The sequence below is a fragment of the Cygnus atratus genome, chromosome 2 (genome assembly GCF_013377495.2).
Source record: "Cygnus atratus isolate AKBS03 ecotype Queensland, Australia chromosome 2, CAtr_DNAZoo_HiC_assembly, whole genome shotgun sequence".
In the NCBI taxonomy this organism is placed as follows: domain Eukaryota; kingdom Metazoa; phylum Chordata; class Aves; order Anseriformes; family Anatidae; genus Cygnus; species Cygnus atratus.
In genome coordinates, this window is record NC_066363.1 from 71,290,517 (window position 1) to 71,311,003 (window position 20,487).

At 43.6% G+C, this 20,487-nt stretch overlaps 1 protein-coding gene across 1 annotated transcript in view; it reads right to left on the reverse strand.

Annotated features, from left to right (window-relative positions):
- ANKH (ANKH inorganic pyrophosphate transport regulator) overlaps positions 1–14,448 on the reverse strand; it is a 100,418-nt gene extending 85,970 nt beyond the window's left edge. The window contains exon 1 of the mRNA XM_035560375.1: positions 13,864–14,448. Coding sequence (XP_035416268.1) covers positions 13,864–13,959 — 96 coding nt within the window. The 5' untranslated portion in view covers positions 13,960–14,448. The remainder of the gene's footprint in view (positions 1–13,863) is intronic.
- Between the last annotated feature and the right edge of the window lie 6,039 nt (positions 14,449–20,487).

The following is a 20,487-nucleotide window of genomic DNA, read 5'->3' on the forward strand; positions in this document are numbered from 1 at the left end:
GACTGACCCAGAGCTGGCTCTGGCGCGGTGTGATGTGGAAGGAGGAATAAAGGTAGCTGGACAGCAAGTTTCCTGGTACTGCAACTGCATGTTTTGGGGAACAAGAAGAGGCAAACATGGATCATTTGCTAGATAAAAGTCTTGTAGCTCTGCAAAGCACACATTCCTATCTTGAAGCCTGGCTGTCTCATATGAGATAAATACCAGGGCATAGCTTAGCTTAGACCTAAAATCAAAGCACGCAAACATAAAAAAGATGGCAAGCTAAGCATTTCTCTTGCAGAGCTGGGCCTCTCATTTACAAGGGGGTGAGCAAAGGGAACCTTGCTGTTGTCACCACGGTGGACAGCGCGCCTGCAAGCACAGACTCTGGAGGAAACCCCTGGAAAAGGCAGAGAAAAGGAAAATTACATTTAGGAGAGGAGAGCAGGTCAGCAGATACCTGACGATTACAGACTGCCCTGGAGAACAGGGCAGTGAGTTGGTGATGCTACAGGGGCGGCGCGGCGGCAGAGGAGCGGCTGCGCTGAAGCACTCAGGAGCTGTCCAGTGCCGTCACCGCCCGGCCCAGCGCCGGCGTGCTCAGCACGCAGCTGAAGCCAAGCTATGCAACACAAACCGCCACTTTTAAATAAACATCTATAAGCAAATAAAAAGCCAAAAATGGGCGGTAAAGGATGAGACTGAGGATGCTCGATCCTTTTGGGTTCAACTTGGCAGGCTGCAGATGCCAGACTGTTAGTGCTACATCTGTGCCCTACCATGCAAGGATTCAGTAGAAGGGAAAAAAGGACTGAATGATGTGCAGGGCTCCCTATTTTTATATTCTATTTCTCTTTCTCAGTGGGATGCTTGCTTTCTTTCACAAAGGAATTGCAAAGCAAAGGGACAGACACAGAAGACTTGGGCATTATAGAATCTTGTCTAGTCAAAACAGAAAGAAGTGCAGAGGTATTTGATGCTGTATGTCATGAAACAGAGGCACTACTCCTCATGAAGAGCAAATGAGAGACGCTCAGGCTAGGAGCTGACTTTGAAACCAACTCCCAGAAGTTGCAATAATAGCCTCTTGCAACATGGCTACTAATCCTTTTTTTGTAATCATTCCAAGCTACTTAGGCATCACTCCCCCCTATGCTGTGTCAACAGCAAAGTGAAACAGTGTTTAGGGTCTGCAATACTATAAGCCTGTTAAGAGTTAAAAAAAGTCACACCCTTTATTCTTCTGGCTGTAGAAATACATGGGGAATTTGCTTATTTCTTGCCTCAGTGCTCCATACTCAGAGTTCTCAAGAGATAAGGCAAACTCTTCTCGATATCACCGTATTCATGTGTATTGGTTTCTTTTGAGGTGCAGCTACTATTATTATCAGCACTTGAAAAAAGGTCAAGGATATTAGTGCATCATGATTTTTCCTCCATGTATTTCTACAGTTCAGTGCAGATTATCCTTTATCGCCAGTTGGACTTGTATTGCTTAACATTCTTCTTGGTACTGGTCATAGAGAACCTGACGGCCTTCTTGTTAAGCTAAATTTATACTGGCAAGACTCCTTTGTCTACTTTTAACTTCTAGCAGGATGAGGGAGGAAAAAATGTCTAGTTTGTTATTTAGCAAGATAGAAGCTATGAAACTATGACCCTGCAGCCACTTGGTATGTAAGCATCTCAGTGTTTTTTTTGGGGGGTGAAAAGCTTTCTCGACTTAAGACAGGTATTTGCTGTACACTGGGACTTCTGGGATGTTGTGGTACCTCTGAACCGCAAGTTGCCAGGCTTTTTCCTTTCCTGCAGCTTCCCCCTTAATCTAAACTGTTCTTTCTTACCACTCCCTCATCCTGTTTCCCCTTTTAAATCAGTGGATATACACCAAATACAACAGGCTCCACATCTGCACGCTACTGCAAGCCTGACTGAATCCTCGGAGCTCAAGTCACATATATGCAGCTTAACATGAGGTTTCCTGACTAAGTCCTCAGGCAATGATTGTGCCTTTGCTAGCTATTTTCTCTTTAGTGAAACAACTGCCCACAACGTGGTAGGATCTTGCAGGTGACAAAAAAGGCAAGCCATGATCTGGAAAAGCTAGCGCACAACTCTACAGGCCTTTTCCGAACAGTGATTCAAAGCTCACCAATAGGTCAACCCTAAAATAAGAAAGTGTCAAGCAGGCTACCTGCAGTGTTTTCTCATAAATTTATTAAGGACAGAAACATTGGCCTCTGCACATTATCAGCAGAAAACAAAACAAAACAAAACAAAAAAAAACATTACTTATACCAAATCCAGAAGGCATTGCTGAAGAAAGCTCCTCCAAAGATGATTACAATGCTGGAGCGTGTCCTAACCAGTAGACCGTTGACTGCATCTCAGAAAGCTCACATAAGAACAAGACGGTGAATGCTGAAAGGTCGTCATGCTTTCATGCTTTGAAATAAAAAGCTCTGAAGCAAAATGACTGCTCACAAGTATATAAAGAACACTGGTGCAGTGATCAGGAGTGCTCTCAAGGTCACATTTTGAAAAGGTGAGATCCATGTAGAAAACCATTTATTCAAAAATAAAGCTGCATTTGCACATGCAACCACCACAACAGCAATGTAACCAGACGTGTCTCAAACTGTAAGGGGCGTGCCACGCACACGTGAAATTACCTAAATAGCTCCATGCACAGCTCTCGCCCTTTCCGTAACCACCTTGCCTTGCATATAAGCCAGTAAGTAATCAGGACAGTACTTAGCACTACTTAGTGAGTAATTTTTCTATAAATGTGTTTTCATGCTCACAAGTAAGACACTATGTACATTTATATATGTATGTATCTTTTGTGTTAGAGAAGCAATTGAGAAATTTATTAACCTGTGGCAAACAGAAAGCTTGCTGTGCATGACTATCTTCACTGTCTTAAGGATCTGAAAAATGTTTTGTGGCTTGGACTTCCTTTCTCATCTAAAGCAAATGCTTAAGACTGTGAAATTGTCATGACTCAACATAAACACAGGGGAAATTGATAGTGCTGTCTTACTGAATTTGGGGCGCAGTGTTACCAGTTGTCTTCTGCTACTGAAGTGCAGAGAAAAATGGCCAGAGACGTCTCTGTGACTGTTACAGGACTGGGGTTATCTTAATGGACTTCAAAAAAGTATGAGCAAGAGGTGGCAAAAATTAAAATTTGATGGAGAGGATGATCCAAACACTCAGATCGGAAGATTTATTCCCCACCACCTGTGAGGCAGCCCATAGACTGTGCACTAGTGCTAGTAAATGGGGAAAACCAACTATCCTCTCAAGCACATCTCACGGTATGTTTGGCTCTGCCAGCTATCATTGGTAGCAGGTTTTAACTCCCTTCCTTAAGCAGTCTCTTGGGTTATGGTCAGTGGATTGCAAATAATCCTAGTGTTCCAAGCCATTTCCAAAATGACAGAGTGGGTGAGGAAGTGGGATGGATTGATGGAGTAAGCTACAAAAGCTAATAACAAGGCGAGGGCCAAACGTGCTGACTGACTAAGGCAATTGTGCTGTGAGCCCTCAGGGAAGCCAAGAGTTTGAAGGGGAGGAAAACCAGGAGAGAATTGCTTGCCCACACATCCTTTCCAGAGGTTGAGACTGGAACCAGGGCTCTGAGCCTTGCCATTCTTCTATTACCAGCAAATTAACTGGGAAATCTACAGGCACAGGGCTTCTTTATGATGCCTCTGCCTGCCCGAGTCACACAGAGATTTATAGCTACCTGTAAAGAGCTGTACTGCAGGTTTCAATCTGGCCACAAAGCCATGCTGACACCCATGTAACTAAACTGCTTCAGTATTTAAGAGACAACCAGGCAAGGCAAATGACCCACAGGACTGAACTGAAAGACTATTGTCTTTCAGGGCGCGAGGCTGGAAAGCACGCATGTGTTTTATGTCATCACAGGACCTGAAAATTGCTTTGTGTTTGCTGAGCGTCTTCTCATGGCAGCTATGCCTTTAAGGCCTTTGAAACACTCAGCAAGCCTCCACTGCAAAAGGAGAGGTAAGATCTCTCTTACTTCCACACTGAGGGAATTCCAACACTCCACATCTTTTGCACTGGAGAGCTTCTTGGATTTTGCTAAGCTCAAACAGTTTGCATTTTTTCTCCCCAGTACTGTCAGCAAGACCCCAGAGTTGCATATTGCTTACCCAGGTAGCAAAGGACGTGCTGTTCCCATTACATGCTTCTAAAATGAACATGACAGGGATCTCACAGTAAATACTTTAAGTACGTAACTCTGATTTCTCTCCCTAGCAAGGCATCTCTGTACATTGAACTTGGAGTTGTATGAAAAACAAAATGTTATCACATAAGAAAACTGTACTATAATCACAAAATCCAAAGTGGCTGAAATTAATACCAGAAATTCTGAACCTCTGAGTTGCAGCTTTTCCATACTCTACTTTGGCATGTGTAAGATACTAGGAAGAGGCCATGCTAGCAGTCCGTAACTGCATTGCCCTTCTAGATTGTACTGAGTGTCTTTGAGGAGTACACAGTTGCCAAGTTGCCTGTCTCCCTCACCAGAAGATGTGGTCTTCAGGCTTGACCTATCACATGCAGTATGTTACTTTGATCATAACAGTCTTTGCTTTCAGTGATTCAGTGAATTTGGAACTATGTAAAATGTCACCACCATCTAAAGCCCAGCACTCTTCATGCCAACATATTTTTGAACTAAGTGATGTATGCGATGGAATGACTCCTGCTTTTTACTTGGAAAAATTATCTCAAAGCCTTTTCAGTCCAAATTGTGTTTAGTTGCCTCAATCCCTCTCATTGCTCCAGGCCACATTCTTCTCCACAACACTGACCTAGCTAATGCTGTTTCCTCTCCTCCACAATCACACTGCAGTTCATGTTAACTGCAGACGGCTATCAAACTTCTTTTTTTGTCCAAGCTACACATGCTTCGCATCTATAATATTTCCTCTTATGTAACCGACATTTTATTCCAGGTTTGCAGAACTGAAAATGTGAAGTGTCTTCCTGCCCTGTAATGTTGCTAACTATTCATTTTCTCTTCAAATGTGCTAAACACTTTTTTATTGGTGACAGTGGGAATGGTAACAATGGACTTGTGCAACAGTCTGTCTTTCATCTGCAGAGCTACAGGTTCCAGATCAAAGGATCCCAACTTCTTGGTGCACACTGGTATGCCACACCAATGAAAATCTTCATAACAAGCAGGGAGCTGCCCGAGGCCTACTCAACTCAACTCACCTTACTTGGCCATGGCTACAGAAACAGCAGCTGCCACTCGCTGACAGAGAGGTTATAAAAATAAGACACTGGTCACTGATCCACAGCAGAATGAAAGAGGAGCAAACATGGTCTGGGTAGGAAGCAAACAGGGAAAAAGCCTAATAAAATATAAATATTAATCCTATATTTTCAGGGAAGTAAATGTCAAATAATGCCACTAAAAGTCAAACAAACAAAAAAAAACACAACAAAAATAAAAGAAAGCAGGACAAGAACAGTGGATGCAGCAAGGTCCTGCCCTTGGTACCTACACATGCTACCCATCTGAACCTATTCAGGAAAAACTCAGTCCCAGTTGAGATACATCAACTCCTCCCTAGGCCTATGCAGGTCAAAGCAGTGCAGCTATACAAACTTAAGGCCAGCACAAGAAAGTTCAAACACTATCTGCATCTCACTTTATTCACTGATTTAAGTACAAAACACAGATGAGAAGACAGACCACCTCCCTGCCAAAAGCCTTTCAAATGTATCTGTCAGCAAACATACAAACCTGCTCTGGTGTAGTGAGCTTTCAACAGATAGCCAACAGTAACCTGGACTGCATCAATAGAGGTGAGGCCAGCAGGTCAAGGGAGGCGAGTGCCCCCTCTGCTCTGCTCTCATGAGGCCCCACTTGGAGTGCTGCAACCAGGTCTGGGGCCCCTGGCACAAAAAGGACATGGACCTGTTGGAGTGAGTCCAGAGGAGGGCCACAAAGATCAATAGAGGGCTGGAGCACCTCTTCTCTGAAGACAGGCTGAGGGAGTTAGGGTTGTTCAGCCTGGAGAAGAGAAGGCTCTGGGGAGACCTCATTGTGGCCTTCCAGTACTTAAAAGGGGCTTATAAAAAAAGATGTAGAGTAACTTTTTACACAAGCAGATAGTGATAGGAGAAGGGGGAATGGTTTTAAACTAAGAGAAGGGAGATTTAGATTAGATGTCAGGAGGAAATTCTTTACTCAGAGGGTGGTGAGGCACTGGAACAGGTTGTCCAGAGAAACTGTGGATGCCCCATCCCTGGAAGTGTTCAACAGTGGTAACAGTGATCACTCTTTCTCCAGCAATAACACTCCTGCCAAATAACAAACAGTGAATTATTTGCATCATCTTGGGGAAAATAATTAACTATGGTTTCATACCATTGTAACACTACACTTTATTTTTAGCTAACTGCTGTTTACTCTCCAATACTTCTCTTTTGTCCTTTCCTAGCATGCATTTGAAATGGGTACGGAAATCAATAGCATTCACAAATAGCAATGCTGTGCTTCACCATACTTTGGAACTTGAATATTCTTAGTTAACATTTCATGCAGGTGTTTTTATTTAGTAGTATATCAGAAAAGAACTAGTCAATAAAAACTGCATATGCAGACAAACTTTAAAGTACGGTAACAAAATTCTGTGGAAAACCTTCCACAGGAGTGGTACCGTAGAGCAGAGAGAAGATGGAGAACTGCAGAGCTTTGCTGTTTCAGACACTGAAGTTCATGGGTCATTCAGGTCTCCTGTTCTTATGGCCATTCTTTTTTTAATTCTCAGGCTAAAGCTTATCTGAAAAGGCAGTAGCAGAGTCTAAAACCATAGCTACAGGAACATCATACTGGTGAAAATCAAGCAAGCAGAAGGAAGCGTAATCTGATGTTCTAGCTGCATACTAACACCCCTGCTTCCCCCTCCCCAGATCCACAGACTTCCAAGTACAGAAAGGATGAGATACCAATACCTACTTAAATGAGCTCATTAAAATCTGAGGTCATTACAAATTTGCTGTATTTTTTTTTCAGAAACACATGTTCTGACATGCCATTTAAACTGGAATTGAGCTTTGCAGTAATACATGTCATTTAAGAACATTGCAGATTTCTGAAAGTAGCTACAAAGCAAAATCTGTTTGGAATTGCTCAGTTTTGTGCACCAAGGTTTCTGCATGAGTTGGCAGTTATATTTACATTTTCTATTTATACAGCAGCTTACATCCATGTTTTATAAACATGAAGGAATAAACTTTGTAACTGCCTTGTGAAACACATAACAATATTAGAAGTGACAAAACTGACACAAAAAAAGGGATAAATGCCTTGTCTAGGATCCAGATAGCAAGTCAATTAATAGCAGGCATTTATACTTTTAGAGCTGAAGCCTTGCATCTGTGCCTTCTTTGCATATAAAAACAACCACTTATCTTCAGTCATAAGATTGGTTGTGTCATACAAGCTTTTATATAGCACCAACTTATCCATGCAGCAACAAAAAGAGCAAAGATGAAGAAGAAATCAGTTCAGGACAAACCAAATGCAATCAGAAATCGGCTTTCTTGTTTTTGTAAAAATGCAACCAAAATTAATGAACAAAAATCCCAAAACAAATCAAATGGTCAGTTTAACTCAGACACAGAAGTTTTACTTTTGGGATTTCTTTCTATGATGCAGAATACAGTGGCTCAAACCCCTTTCAACATTTCAGTTTTGTAACTTATGTTTCAAAATTAGGGTCAGGGCATTTTCATCTTTCCTTATTGATGCTGTGCCCTATCTCCCAAACAAGCAGCTGAAGTGCTTGGCCACAACGTGACCCCTTTCCAGTGAGGGACCAGAACATCTCCAGAGAGAGCCCTCTGCCCTAGGGACTGGGACTCGGGACCACTGTGCAAAGTGGTAAATACCCCTGGTCTCCCACCACATCAGCTGATTTTCTGGTAGGGAGGGTTGTTTCCAGCCCACAGACTAAAAGTTTTATTTCAAAACAACCTACTGGGCAAATGCCATCTGCATTCATACTTCTGAGATGCACTAAACTTCCACAGAAACATAACTGCCTGGCAGGTGCTGAGTGAGATTGTTTCTCCCTCCCTCCTTCAATTCCTTCCTGGAAATAGGTTAGCTCTCCAGCTACACAGCTAGCCAACTACTTCAAACATGCTCAGGCATCACCAAGAACAAAACCTGCCAGTTCTTAACAGTGAAGTGTTAAGAAAGCCCAGAGAAACCATTATAACCGTGCTAACACAGCCATGTGGAAAGCAACAGGGGTGGGAAGCAGGGAACTGATGGATTTTGTGAAGGAATAAGAGGGTAGGATTAAAAAAAAAAGTTACTGACAAATGAGTTGTATCACAGATCCTTGCTCTGGGTTATATATTCTGCAATACAGTAGTGTGGAGCACTGCAGGGGACTCGTTCCTCATTCTGAGGTTCATTCTCACAATTTCTAGTACTGTCCGAAACCTTCAACAGCCCCACTGCTCTTCATTACCTGTTTATTTGTATCTTATGTGCTACAAAATGCAAATATGCATTGGTTTAGGTGCTGGGAGTATGTGCCCTTGTTACCTTTAAGAACATTAACGCATTGCTGAGATTGGGCTTTTATCTGCTAATGGTTTATTAGATCTTTGACTTCTTCCCAGATCGCACCGTGCACTGCTTGCTGTGAAACTCCAGCAAGTACTCTGTATGACCAGCATGTCTGATATCTAACACCCATCACAACTCACGTAGACATAAAGCATAATTAATCACTCAAGAATTGTCCATGTGGTCTGCAGACCACTTAGCACTGGCTTGACCCCCACCCCCCCCCCAGTGTTTAGCAGACGACTGTTAAGGAGCTAGGGCTATAGGGCTCAGGCTGGCATGTACAGTGAACTAAAGGTGCTTTGTTTAGAAAGAGAAAGAATCTGGAGTCAGCTGAGGTTGAAATACTGAAAATTACTACTTTGTGCATGTGTAGTTCAGGTTTTGATTCTATATGGTACCTTCAGATAAGGTCTTACTTGCATTTTCTCACTTTGAACAGAAAAGATAGATGTATCTCACTAATCATTCTTAGGAGCTTCCCTGACTATTTGACTTGTGAATTCTGTAGGAGAAATGAATTCCTCCAAAGTATTATCACTGAAACTTAAAATTAAAAAAAAAAACAAAAACACAAAAAACAAACATCTGTTGATGGTATACTCTGGAGATGTGTGCTTCTTCAACACAATTTGATCTAAATTAATTATTAAGAAGATTAAGTATCATCTAGTTCACATTCATTTATAACAAATCAGGCATTTCCATCAGTGTACCATACTAATACTGTGGTTGTGGTAATAACATACAGTCACTGTCCACATCAATTATTAAGACCTTGTTGGGTTCCTTGTTTATACAGTACTAAAGTCCTACACGATTTAAATGAGTCACTGACCTCTTACAGCAGCAGTAACAGGCATACTTTGCACTCGCACGGCTCCTTTCATCTCGGAGCACTTCGGAAACACGAATTCTCGTTACGTCCCCGTGACACACAGGTAGGCAGGTGTTCGTGCACACTTCAAAGCCAGGTGAACTGTGTGCAGCTCAACGAGGTTACGTAACTGGCCCAAATCCCCTGGGAACAGCTGGGAATACGAGCTCTCCAGTTGCTTGTTCTGAATGTCCAGACAATAACACTTACCCCAAAAATGAGCTTCATAAAGCATTAATCAAAACGTTTAAACCCCTACCAGATTTGGAAATGGCATGGACAGAAGATAAGCTCACTAATTCTTTTTGATACATTATTCATGACTTGTTTTGCTTTTCTGGCAACACTTTTTTTTTTCTTGAGGAAAACAAACAAACAAAAAAAGAAATCCATTCAAATACAATAAAAAGGTTTGTTTTTCAAGCACTTACTGCAAAAAAAAAATCTAAAATGTTTAGCACCTCCTTTATGGCTTGGCTGTTTGAACCCAGCTACTGAACTGTGCGTAACGTACAGCAGCTTCTCTGCAGGACAAGAACACGCTGTCATCTCAGCAGAAAGCAGCAGTCAGACTCTGCTTGGTTAGCTTTAGTTTCCAAGCAGCTGCATGCCACTGAACATTATGTCTGCATAATACTGCATACCTAATAGTTTTGTTTGTAAATAAAATTGCCCAAACAACTGCTAGTGACATCGGTTGAAATTAATGATTCAGGGCCTGGCTATATTATTCTGTGATTGTAGCTAGAAAGGAAGAAACTTTCCGTTTCAGTGGATAACTAAGGGACAATTGCAGATAGGCCTGCACTGAGGGTTCAGACGATTTTCAAAATATTGCTACTTGTCTGTCCTTTGCCATTCTGTGAGCAGCAGTTATCAGCCACACTTGCAAATTGCATTTCATCCTGCTTAAGGCTGACTGTGCACTTGTGAGAAAGTTCAACTAATTTGCACCTTGTTTTCTCTCCTTTATAACAACACTAATGCAAATGTATACATAAATTACAAATTAGGCCATCATAATCTACGTAAGCAGCTTTGAAACTGTTTTAAAAAGAAAATCAATGGAAGTGGTAACAAATTTTTGAGTTCATAGGTAACAGCAGTGTTATTTGCTGGGTAAGTTGTTCGAGGTTGTGCTCCACTCCACCGCATGGGAGCAGTTAATCTATTTACTTCCAAGCAAGTACATCTAACAAAATCTTCCATGGGAGCCAGGATTTTTAATGAAAACTCTGATCTACAGCAACCAATTATATTGAATCTGGGAATAAGATGTTGAGAGCTGAATGCTCTCACTAGCAGAATGAAGGGGAAAATCTCTCTTCCGGTGGTGTTAAGCTCTTTGGATGAAAAACTCTGTTGTGTGTATTTATCTGTGTGTGTGTATACATGGAGATAAAGAAATATGTATCTGCATGTGCATACATACATGCACGCATTTGTGCAGAAAAGGAAAATTGAACCAAAATATTTGGGATAATTTTCCTGAAGGCCTTACTCTCAGCAGAAAACTTCTGAAAAGCTTCGTTGTACTGTACATAAATTGTAAGGGAAATGGGTTGCAGAAGGAAATCATGGAAATGGATTAGAAATGGTTTACTTCACTAGTCTTTTAGCGATCTACCTGGTCATACATCAGGAGTACTTTTTCTGGTAGGAAGAAAAAACAAACAGGTATTTGTCTAAGAAGGTTTTACGAGGTGAACAGATGAGGTTAGATGACTAGACTGGAAAAACTCTGTCATACAGCCTTGGCCAAAAGCGTTATTGGATTAGGGTCCGAGGGTCACCAGGAGACGTTTCACTGGCTATAGTGGTGCTGGAACAGACTGCAAGAGATGAGCTTATCAGTTTTCATAAGCACTGCTCCAGCATTTTTGACTTTCCACAAACAAAACAAAATTGTCATGGGAGACATATCGTATAGGGCAAGGATGACAATCACAAACTATGTTCTGCAAATATTCTATATCCTTACTGTAAATTTCCCTCAGAGTAGCAAGAAATCTAGAGACAGCAGCATACCAAGGATCTGGCAGCTTCCTACTGATGCTGGCTGTTGAACAAAACTGTTCAACACCTAGAAAAGTCTCCCAGGTAAAAAAACTGAGATTCTCTGTTTCTCACTTTTCAATCCCAGGCTAGTATTAGGTTTTGTTAAGAAGGCTCTGCTTTGAACCCTGCTTCCAAATACTCTTCCCCCTTGAGAGAGCAATATATGAATACAACTTATTAAAAGACTTAGGGTATTTTTAAACACCTCTTTCTCCCTTTTCAAGTAAGGCGTGTTCTCTGCCCAGTTTTCTACAGTTACCTCGTACTTCTGACCTATAGTTCCCGTCTCTTTCACAGTATTGTCCAGACGGGGTAACTTCACTTCATGTTAATTTGGCTGCCATTATCATTCCTAGAAATCTTTTTTATCTGAAGCATACATTCACAGAAGGATGTACCGTAGCCTTTTCAGAGCTATCTGTTGGCACGCCCATTCTTTTATGTTGCTTCCATTCAGGCCTGTTATTAAAATTATTACAGTTTTGGAGAGCAGAAACGTGACTGGCTCAACAAGTCAATATATTTTCAGCGATGCAAGTCTAATAGTAATGTCCTACAGGTATAAAAAATAACTCCCTGTATTACATACAGGAAAATAAAATTACTGTGCTTGTTGTCTGTAAGGGGATCTCTTCAGATGTGGAGTAACTTGTCCCTGCCTCAGTTTCCAGATTTCCTTGGAGGTAAGTCTCCCACCAGACTGGTATGAAAATCATCTTTCCAGTTTCCATTCCCGACTAAAGGTTTTCTGCAGGAGTCTCCCTGCTCACTGTTTTTTTCCCTTTCTAATTAAGCACCTACCCACCTAGCCATCTGAGACAGCAGATACCCCAACTCCCCTGGAGGGGCCAATCCCAACCTATTACATGGCTATCAAACAAAAACCATTTTCTGAGACATTTTCTCCACAATGCTGTAAAAGTTAGATAAGATAGGTAAGTAACATCCACATGTTAACATCCCTGCCATGTAACTTGTTCCAGGTCAGACAGAAGGGCCCTCATTTATAAAATTGCAATCTCTTACTTGCTAATTTTTCAAATTCTAGTCCTGAGCATCCTGAAGTTGATGGGACGTTTTTAAGAGCTTGACAAGGATTTTGAACCAAGCTGACCTTGTATGAAGTAAACTGTATACATGCACCTGTCATACCACATTTGCTGAATAAACTGCTTTCAATTTAACTTATTTTATTGATATGACATAGTTACCAGCATTTAAGCCCCGTTTTCCTTGTTGTTTCTACCTTTTGTTTCCCTTGTTTTCCCCCAGCTGTGATTTATAGAAGACTGGCTTACTAGGAAAGTACATAGTTGTTAGACAAGCATTGAATTGCATTTTTTTAATATCATGGCTTACTTAAATTTAAAGGGAGCAAAATGATATTAGGACAGCCATGATAAACACATGATTATGTTTACTGCTTTTCCTACCGCAATATCTGTCCTTCGATTTTCCTCTTTACAACTGGTGAAAGTACACTCATTTTCTGGTATCTTTGCTTACAAAGCATGGGAGCATGTGCCTATTCTGGTTAGAAAGAAAGAGCTTCTAAGCAAAACTGAGTGATTTAGGACAAGGCAAAAAGCTGTACGAGATGCAATACTTACTGTGGCTGCCCATCTTAACGCTTGTGAAGAAGCGTCAGTGCATTGTGTTCTATTATAAAGGGAGCCCCTACATTCCAGCCTGACCAGAGGACTGGGGCCTTACCTATCATAAACACCCAAGGGAGCGACCAGCGAGCTCTCTGCATCGCGATGCTATGACAAGCAAGCATCCTTAAGGAAAACCTCGGGCAAAGGGGGCAAGAGCACGTCAATCCCAAACATAATTCGTGCTTCCCACCCGGTATGCCGCTCTCCCTCACGGCGGGGGCCCTGTGCGCCAGGGGGGGCGGTGGGGAGAGGCTTCACCTGCGATACCGGGGGGATGCGGAGCTGCCCCCCCCGGCTGCCATCTCCCCCCGTCTCCTGCTTTTCGGGAACGGGGGATCCCGCCGCTGCGGCACCGCCGGGCGGCATCGCCGCGCTGGGGCTGCGGTGGGAAAGGAGAGGGAAAAAAAAAATAAAAAATAAAAAATAAAAAAAAAAAATAAAAAATAAATAAATAAAGCAAGACCCGGCCGAACACATTATGTAATTTATTATATAATCTTGGGGAGAATAAAATATGTATTATATATACATATAGATAAAAGTCCCCCTCCCTGTAGCCAGCTTCAGCCCCCGGGCTGAGCGCAGGGGGGAGCCGGAGGAGGGCGGCGGGGCCGGGCCCGGCCCGGCCCAGCTCGGCTCCGCTGCCTTACCTGCTCCCCGAAGTCGATGGCGATGTTGGTGATGCCCAGCGGGACCAGGAAGCGGATGAGGGGCCAGTAGTTAGTGAGCGCTGGAAATTTCACCATAGTCCCAGCTGCGCGGGGGCCCTAAGCGCATCTGCCGCGGCGGGAGACGGGCGAGGGGGGACGGCGGCGAAGAAGGATGAAAGGACGAAGGAGAAGGAGGAGGAGGAGGAGGGTGGCCGCGTGTCGGTGCGGGTGGGCGAGGGGGGAGAGAAACGCCGAGCCCCCCGGCACGGTCCCTCCCTGCCCGGCGCGGCGCGGCCCTGCCGGGTGCTGTCTGTGCGGCGGGCGCGCTGTGCTGCCGCCTCAGCAGCACGCCCGGGAGATCAAGTCCATCCCCGCTGCCCTCCTCCCACACGACAGCGAGCCGCCGCCGCCGGAAAAAAAAAGAGGAGGGACACCGCCGGCCGCTCCTGCGGGCAGCGCTGCCATCCTCGGGGCGAGGGGGCAAGGGGAAGGGCGCGGAGCGGGCCCCCCCCTCCGCCTGACGCTCGCCGGCGGCAGGGCGACGACCGCAGCGTCGCGCAGGGAAACGCCGCCCTCCTCTTCCTCCTCCTCCTCCTCCTCCTCCTCCTCCTCCCCGCCGCTCCGGGGAGCCGCGGTGCGGGGCCGGGGGGCCCCGTCCGGGGCGGTGGTGGCGGCGCCGCTGTCCCGAAGCACGTGGCTGTGAGACACGGGCTGCTGCCTGCCGGAGGCTCGGGGGGGAAAGAGCGGCACCGAGCGGCTCCTCCTGACGCCAGAGAGCCCGGCCGGCTGCCCCGGCCCGGCCCGGCACCGGCACCTGTCGGCCGGTGGGGCACGGAGAGGGCTCCCCCCCATAAAACCATCGTCTTCCCCGCGGACCTGCGCCCGCCGTACACCGGCCCGGTGCCATTTTGAGGCGGGGGTGCACAGCCAGGCATTCGTGCTGTGTGTCTGACCCCGACCCGGGTAGAAACAGAGCTGGGGGCAGAGGGGGCTCCTCCAGGTCCTTCAGGCCTCGTGCAGGGGCACTTGGAGAGCTACAGGAAAGCTGGGGGTCTGTAGCCAGCCATCCACCAAGATGTCTGACTCGTGGTTTTTGTCTGATAAAACACCCGAAATAAATAAATGGAGAACGTTTGCCAACGTGATCTGTTTGTTTTCCAAAGTCTCTGCCTAATATCTGGGTAAGGGGAAAGCGTTTGTGGCCCAACCCTGCTTGCACGAGTGTCCTTGCTGGCTGGGTGTTGGTATGGCTTTCTGAGCCACGGCCTTGGGAAACTGAGAGGTCCTTTCAGTTCAAGGTGTGGGAGGAGGAAAACAAAGCCCTTCTGAACACTTTGCGGAAGTTTTTCAGCATTTTAAATCTAGCAGAGGGATTTGGGGGTTTCCTTGTAATTGAGTTCCTCTGTAGCATTTAGCTTGATGATATCACCTTTCACATCTCAAGAAGACAAAGCTTAAAAAGGAGGGTTGGCAAGTATCTCAGGAAGGCTGAAGTCACACGCAGTCTAAAATGTCCCTGTTCCTCAGGAGAGGGGTGGCCAGCGGGGGAGTGGTGCACAGCCTTCCTGACCATAAGACTTGTGCTAAAATGTTCACATGACCGAGAGCCATTCCACATATTTCTGAGAGTCAACAGGAGGCGAGCTCTGAAGATCCTGAACAGGCAGATGCCTGACTGTGGGGTGGGGTTGGGGCAAAGCCAGCCTCAGCTGTTGCTGGAGGTTTTATCCCTCCTACAGCTGGAGTTTGGCACACCTAGTAGTAGCCCATATGCAGGCATGTGGCACAGCCTTCGTTGTGGACACACAAGATCAAACTCAAAATGTTTATGAGCCCTGTGAGAATGCAAACCTGACTTTGTCTTGTAGATCAATTAACATGCCAGAGGCATGGTGTCATGGGGATGAGGCAGTGGAGCAGTGTAAAGCAGAGGACAACAAACTGAAAAGAGTGGAGCAAGAGTTGTTTGTAATTGTGTAAGTGTGTCTTTGAATTAACAGCATGATTATCTTCATCTTCCAGAGGAAGATCCCCCTCTTCATCCTTTGGCAAACAGTATGCCCCTGAAGCATCAGCAAGAGAGTTAATCCAGAGCTCAGTGCCCCAGCACAGCCTGTGGTTGCATCCATGTGAACATTGTGTGATTATTTTTCAGGGTGGTGTTGTAAAGTGCAAACTAGTTTGTTTTCCAAAGAAAGTAAACTGTAAGCTCCGTTCTAGGTAGGTATCTAATCACCTCTAGACCTTGCTGGGGATCATGAGGTTTTGAACCAGTGGTTGGTCCATAGGACAGCTTCAGATTGTGGCTGTGATGGGGAGCACTGAGTCCAAGCAACCAGGCATCTGTTAGACCAGAGTAGAAACTCCAGTGTAGAGATAAGGGCCCTAGTGCCAGCTCCTTTGTTTCACTTGTTCGTTCGCACCGAGCTGGATCACCTACCTGTCAGTTTAGACACAGCCTTTGTGTATGCTTATGTGCAAAGCTGCAGAAGATCCATGTAGATGGGCCCTTTCTTTGGACAAAGGTAATAGCTTTTGAAAACAAAACTGGATATATTCCAAAGCATTAATTCTCCTGAGATTGTATTTGGTTTTAGATAACTCTATTGTCAGTAACTAATTTCTTTGTGATAGGACAGGATTTTATTGTGAGTGAGGTCATTCCTCATTGGCATGGGTCTGAGAAGAACTTGGAGCTGAAATTGTGGAAGAACATTGTTCACAGCTCCATATTTTTCCATATTTCCTAGTTAAGTTTTGCTATTTTGTTTCAGCTTAGAGAGATTTTTTTTAGGGGAAAGAAACATTTAGTGCTGTTCTTCAGCAGAGAAAATTGAAAGGGAAGCCCCCAAACCATTTGTAAATATATGATTTTAACTTGCCATTTGAAATTTTCAGGTGAGCTGATGTTTGAGGGCTACCTCCTCTCATGCCTGGCAAAAACAAGCCACCACAAAATTAAAGTTTCCCAAATCAAAATATTTGAAAACTGAGAACATGGCTTACAGTAATAATTATAAAGCATACACAGTGATCAATTACTTTGTCACAAAATTATGTTCAGACCTGGAAGTACTAAGACACCTGAGTAGTTTAATGGAGTGTAACAGAAGCATATCCATTTGGGGATTTATTATGTATTTGTAAGGTAGTTGATCAGTGGATAGTGGATCAGGCTTCTTACGTCTGTAATTAATTACCATCCGATTAGGTCACATGAGAGTTCTGATTAACTTTTTATCTTCCCACTGCTTAAAGCGATAGAATAGTTTTAAGAGTAGTTTACATTTACTTCATAACCTGTACAGGAATGTACTGGGAAAATGTTAACATAACTGATGCTCTCCAAGTCCCAGATATTAAAATTATTAAACCGATTTAATAAACTGTTGGACTATTTTTTAGGTTTGTCTGTCTTCTCATTCATGTCTTCTGTTTATGGGATGAATGTAGTTCTTGTGTGCTTCTTTTCCAGTCCAGGTCATATTTACTGTTATAGAACTTAGTCCCTCAAATTTGTTAAAGAAACAAAATTGTGTTTGGAACCAAAGAACAAGGATGGCTTCTTACATCTTGAAGTCAGTAGTTTGCTCAGCTGATGAGCTGAGGAAATAGGTCATTTTAGCTGTCTTGGGCAAAAAGCAGTGATTAGTAATCATTTCCTTTCTAGCATATTTTCTGTTACACTACATTCTTACTCATATGCCAAACACTGTCTGTTTGTTTAATGGAATAATAAAGACACAGAGAGAACAGCGGGAAATAATTAGACATAATCTCTCTGCTTTAGATAGAAAAGATCTAGCCCAGGAATATCTTGAAACAGGGCAGTCACTGGAGATGGAAGTCCATATGGACCATGTACAGTTTTGTAATATATATTACATACTGTAATTCTCTGCAGTGGATTATAGTATAAACGATGAAGCATAGCAGCGGAAAGCTCCTTTGTGCCTGGTAGTGAAAGGTGCCTGTAATTTCTGCTTAAGCAACAGGGTTGAAGTCTGAAGATGTCCCCCCAGCAGATTGTATGAGGCAGTACACTTTAGCTTTACTCATGCTATCAGAAACCTAAAATGCAGGTCAGCACATGAGCTACTGGGCTACTGAAGGTCATGTGTTAAAGATTCACGGTCCTTTCCTGAACTTACAGCAGGCCCCTCACCGGAGCTACCAGATGGGTATCTTGAGAGGCCCCTGCTGTGGTATTGCCTTGCTTCAGAAAGATGCCTCTATTTCGTTGTTGAGACTACTGCTAATTAGCTACCAGAGAAAACAAGTCTTGTGTTTTTTAATCACTGTCCTTGGTCTTTCCATCCCCAGCTGGCTATTTAGCTGTCAACCCTGCTTTGTGGAGTTGCTGGCTCTCTTCCAAACCTTATCTTCTACCTAGGGTATTATTTTTTTTCCCCTTACAGTCTACCAATTGAGAAACATTCAATGTATAAGAAATTCAAACTAGTGGATAACAAAATTTGTGAGCCAATTATTCCATGGAGGACAGAGAAATTGGGTTTCCCGGCCTACAGAACGGCCGATGATTCTGGTCTCTGAATGGCTTGGGCTGGAAGAGAGCAGATGGCAACTGTCTTCTACTGTCTGAGAAAGCGGAAGGACATCTCTACAGTCATGTTCTGCTTCTATCCTCAGTTATTCTTGCTACGGTTGCTTTTTGCAGACATATCTTTTAAGTTGAAATTGAGTCTGATGCCTATTCCCAGCTCTTTATACAACAATAATTAAAACATAAAGTTTGTCATTTTAAAATGTTGTCAAACTATGACTGAACGTTACTGCAGGAATGCTCAGAATATGCATTTATACTTAGTGGAAAAAAAATCATTCATATTTAATATTGAGGAATAAAAAGTAAAAATCATCTGCCCGCTAACTTTGTTTGGGGACTGGCCAGACCAAAAGATCGGTTTTAAGGAATTTTCATGGCCCAGCTGGAGAATGATGCAGCCCTTCTTCCCCCAGGACTCCAGTTCTGCAGAAAGCCTTTTTCACGGGCCTAGGAAAGAAGTTTGTATTTTTTCTTGAAAGGCAAAGGAGAGTCATATACACAACACCTTCTCGTCTTAATTGTAAACTAGGCCTATGTCACTGCAATTACTGAGGGCACTGTGTTCTTGGGCTGTGTGCCTGGCTGTGACTTTTGGGCTACTGAAGTTCATAACTAGAAAAAATACAGAAATGCTTCAGGAAAAGACTATATATTTAAATAACATTTTATTCCATGAAGGGATAGAACTGAAATGAAAGATCAGAAAACAGGAGTTGGGGTTGCCAGTCAGACAAGTGCCCAAATAATCCAATTCAAATTTAACTACAAGCTCTGTGTGAAGAATAAAAATGATCTTTCCAATTGTCCTATGTCCCCTCCCTAAGGCCAGTCTGCACTGGCCTCAGCTGGCTTGTCAAGTTAGATGATAAAGATGGGGGCCCTGCAGGAAGCCCGTGTCTTTCTTTTTCATCTGACACAAGTGCATTGGGAGCTTCAGGCAAAGCTATTTCCCAACTCATGAAGCAGGAGAAGCTTCCCATTAATACTTAATAGACCAAGAAAAAAGAATGGCAGTTTTCAGTGGCGCAAGGAGACGTGGGTCAGTCAGAAGCACCTGGCTCGTTTTTCAGGTAAGAGTCAAAATGCTGTCCTATGTCATCTGCAGCAGCGGACCAGCACAGAACACGCCTCTACCACATGGCATGCAGGAATGTTTGCTCTGTACCCCTTGTCTTCACAATGGTGTTTCCTCTGCTGCTCACTCAAGCCCAATGCCTAGGGTGATCCCAGCTGTGTGTATGATTTGTGGTCCTGGACTTAAAAGCCTTATTTGTCTTTTGGGCTTGTGTTCCGAGTCCAAAACTGTATCTTCTTCTGAGACAACGTCAGGCACGTGACTCTGCAGCAGCTCCAAAATGAGGGAACTGGTGGGAGCAGCTGGTTTTAAGCTGTGGGCTGTCAGCAGAGATACTCAGTGGTGCCCAGCTGCGGCTCCACTAAGGCGACACTGTGCCATGTCTCAGAAGATTAATGCCAATGGCTCTGTTCTCAGTGTTGGAGTTGCATAAATACAGCATTGCAGGAAGCTATCTGGACCAGGCTCTGCCTGAATTAAAGATTTCTCTCTTTCAAATGTGTGTAGTGTGGCATCTGCATTCCTCAGGGACTTCAGTGCTTATGAACCTTGTGCACTACAAAGGGGACTGCATTGTCTTTACATCATGCCTGAGGCTCTGGTGTTGTTTCATGATCAGAGTGAGAGAAGGAGGAGAGAGATCTCTTTAGCTTTTTCATAATCAAAGCAAACATGTACAAATGTTGCTTTTTCTGACCACATTAAACCTTTCAAAAGAGTTTTTGTTTTGTTTTGTTTTGTTTAGTTTTTTGGGGTGTTGTGTACAGGGTTTCACTCCTGTAATTTATAGTTACTGGGGAGTGTGGATGGGTTACAGGTAGGTGAATGGGGTTTTACGCTTAGATGAAATTGTGGGATTAGAGTATTATTTTTAATGGTTAAAATCATTTAGATTATACATCATACAGGTTTTTTAATTATTATTATCTATGCATCATAATATCTTGAAGGAAATGTGAATAATCATTTAAAAATATTTCCC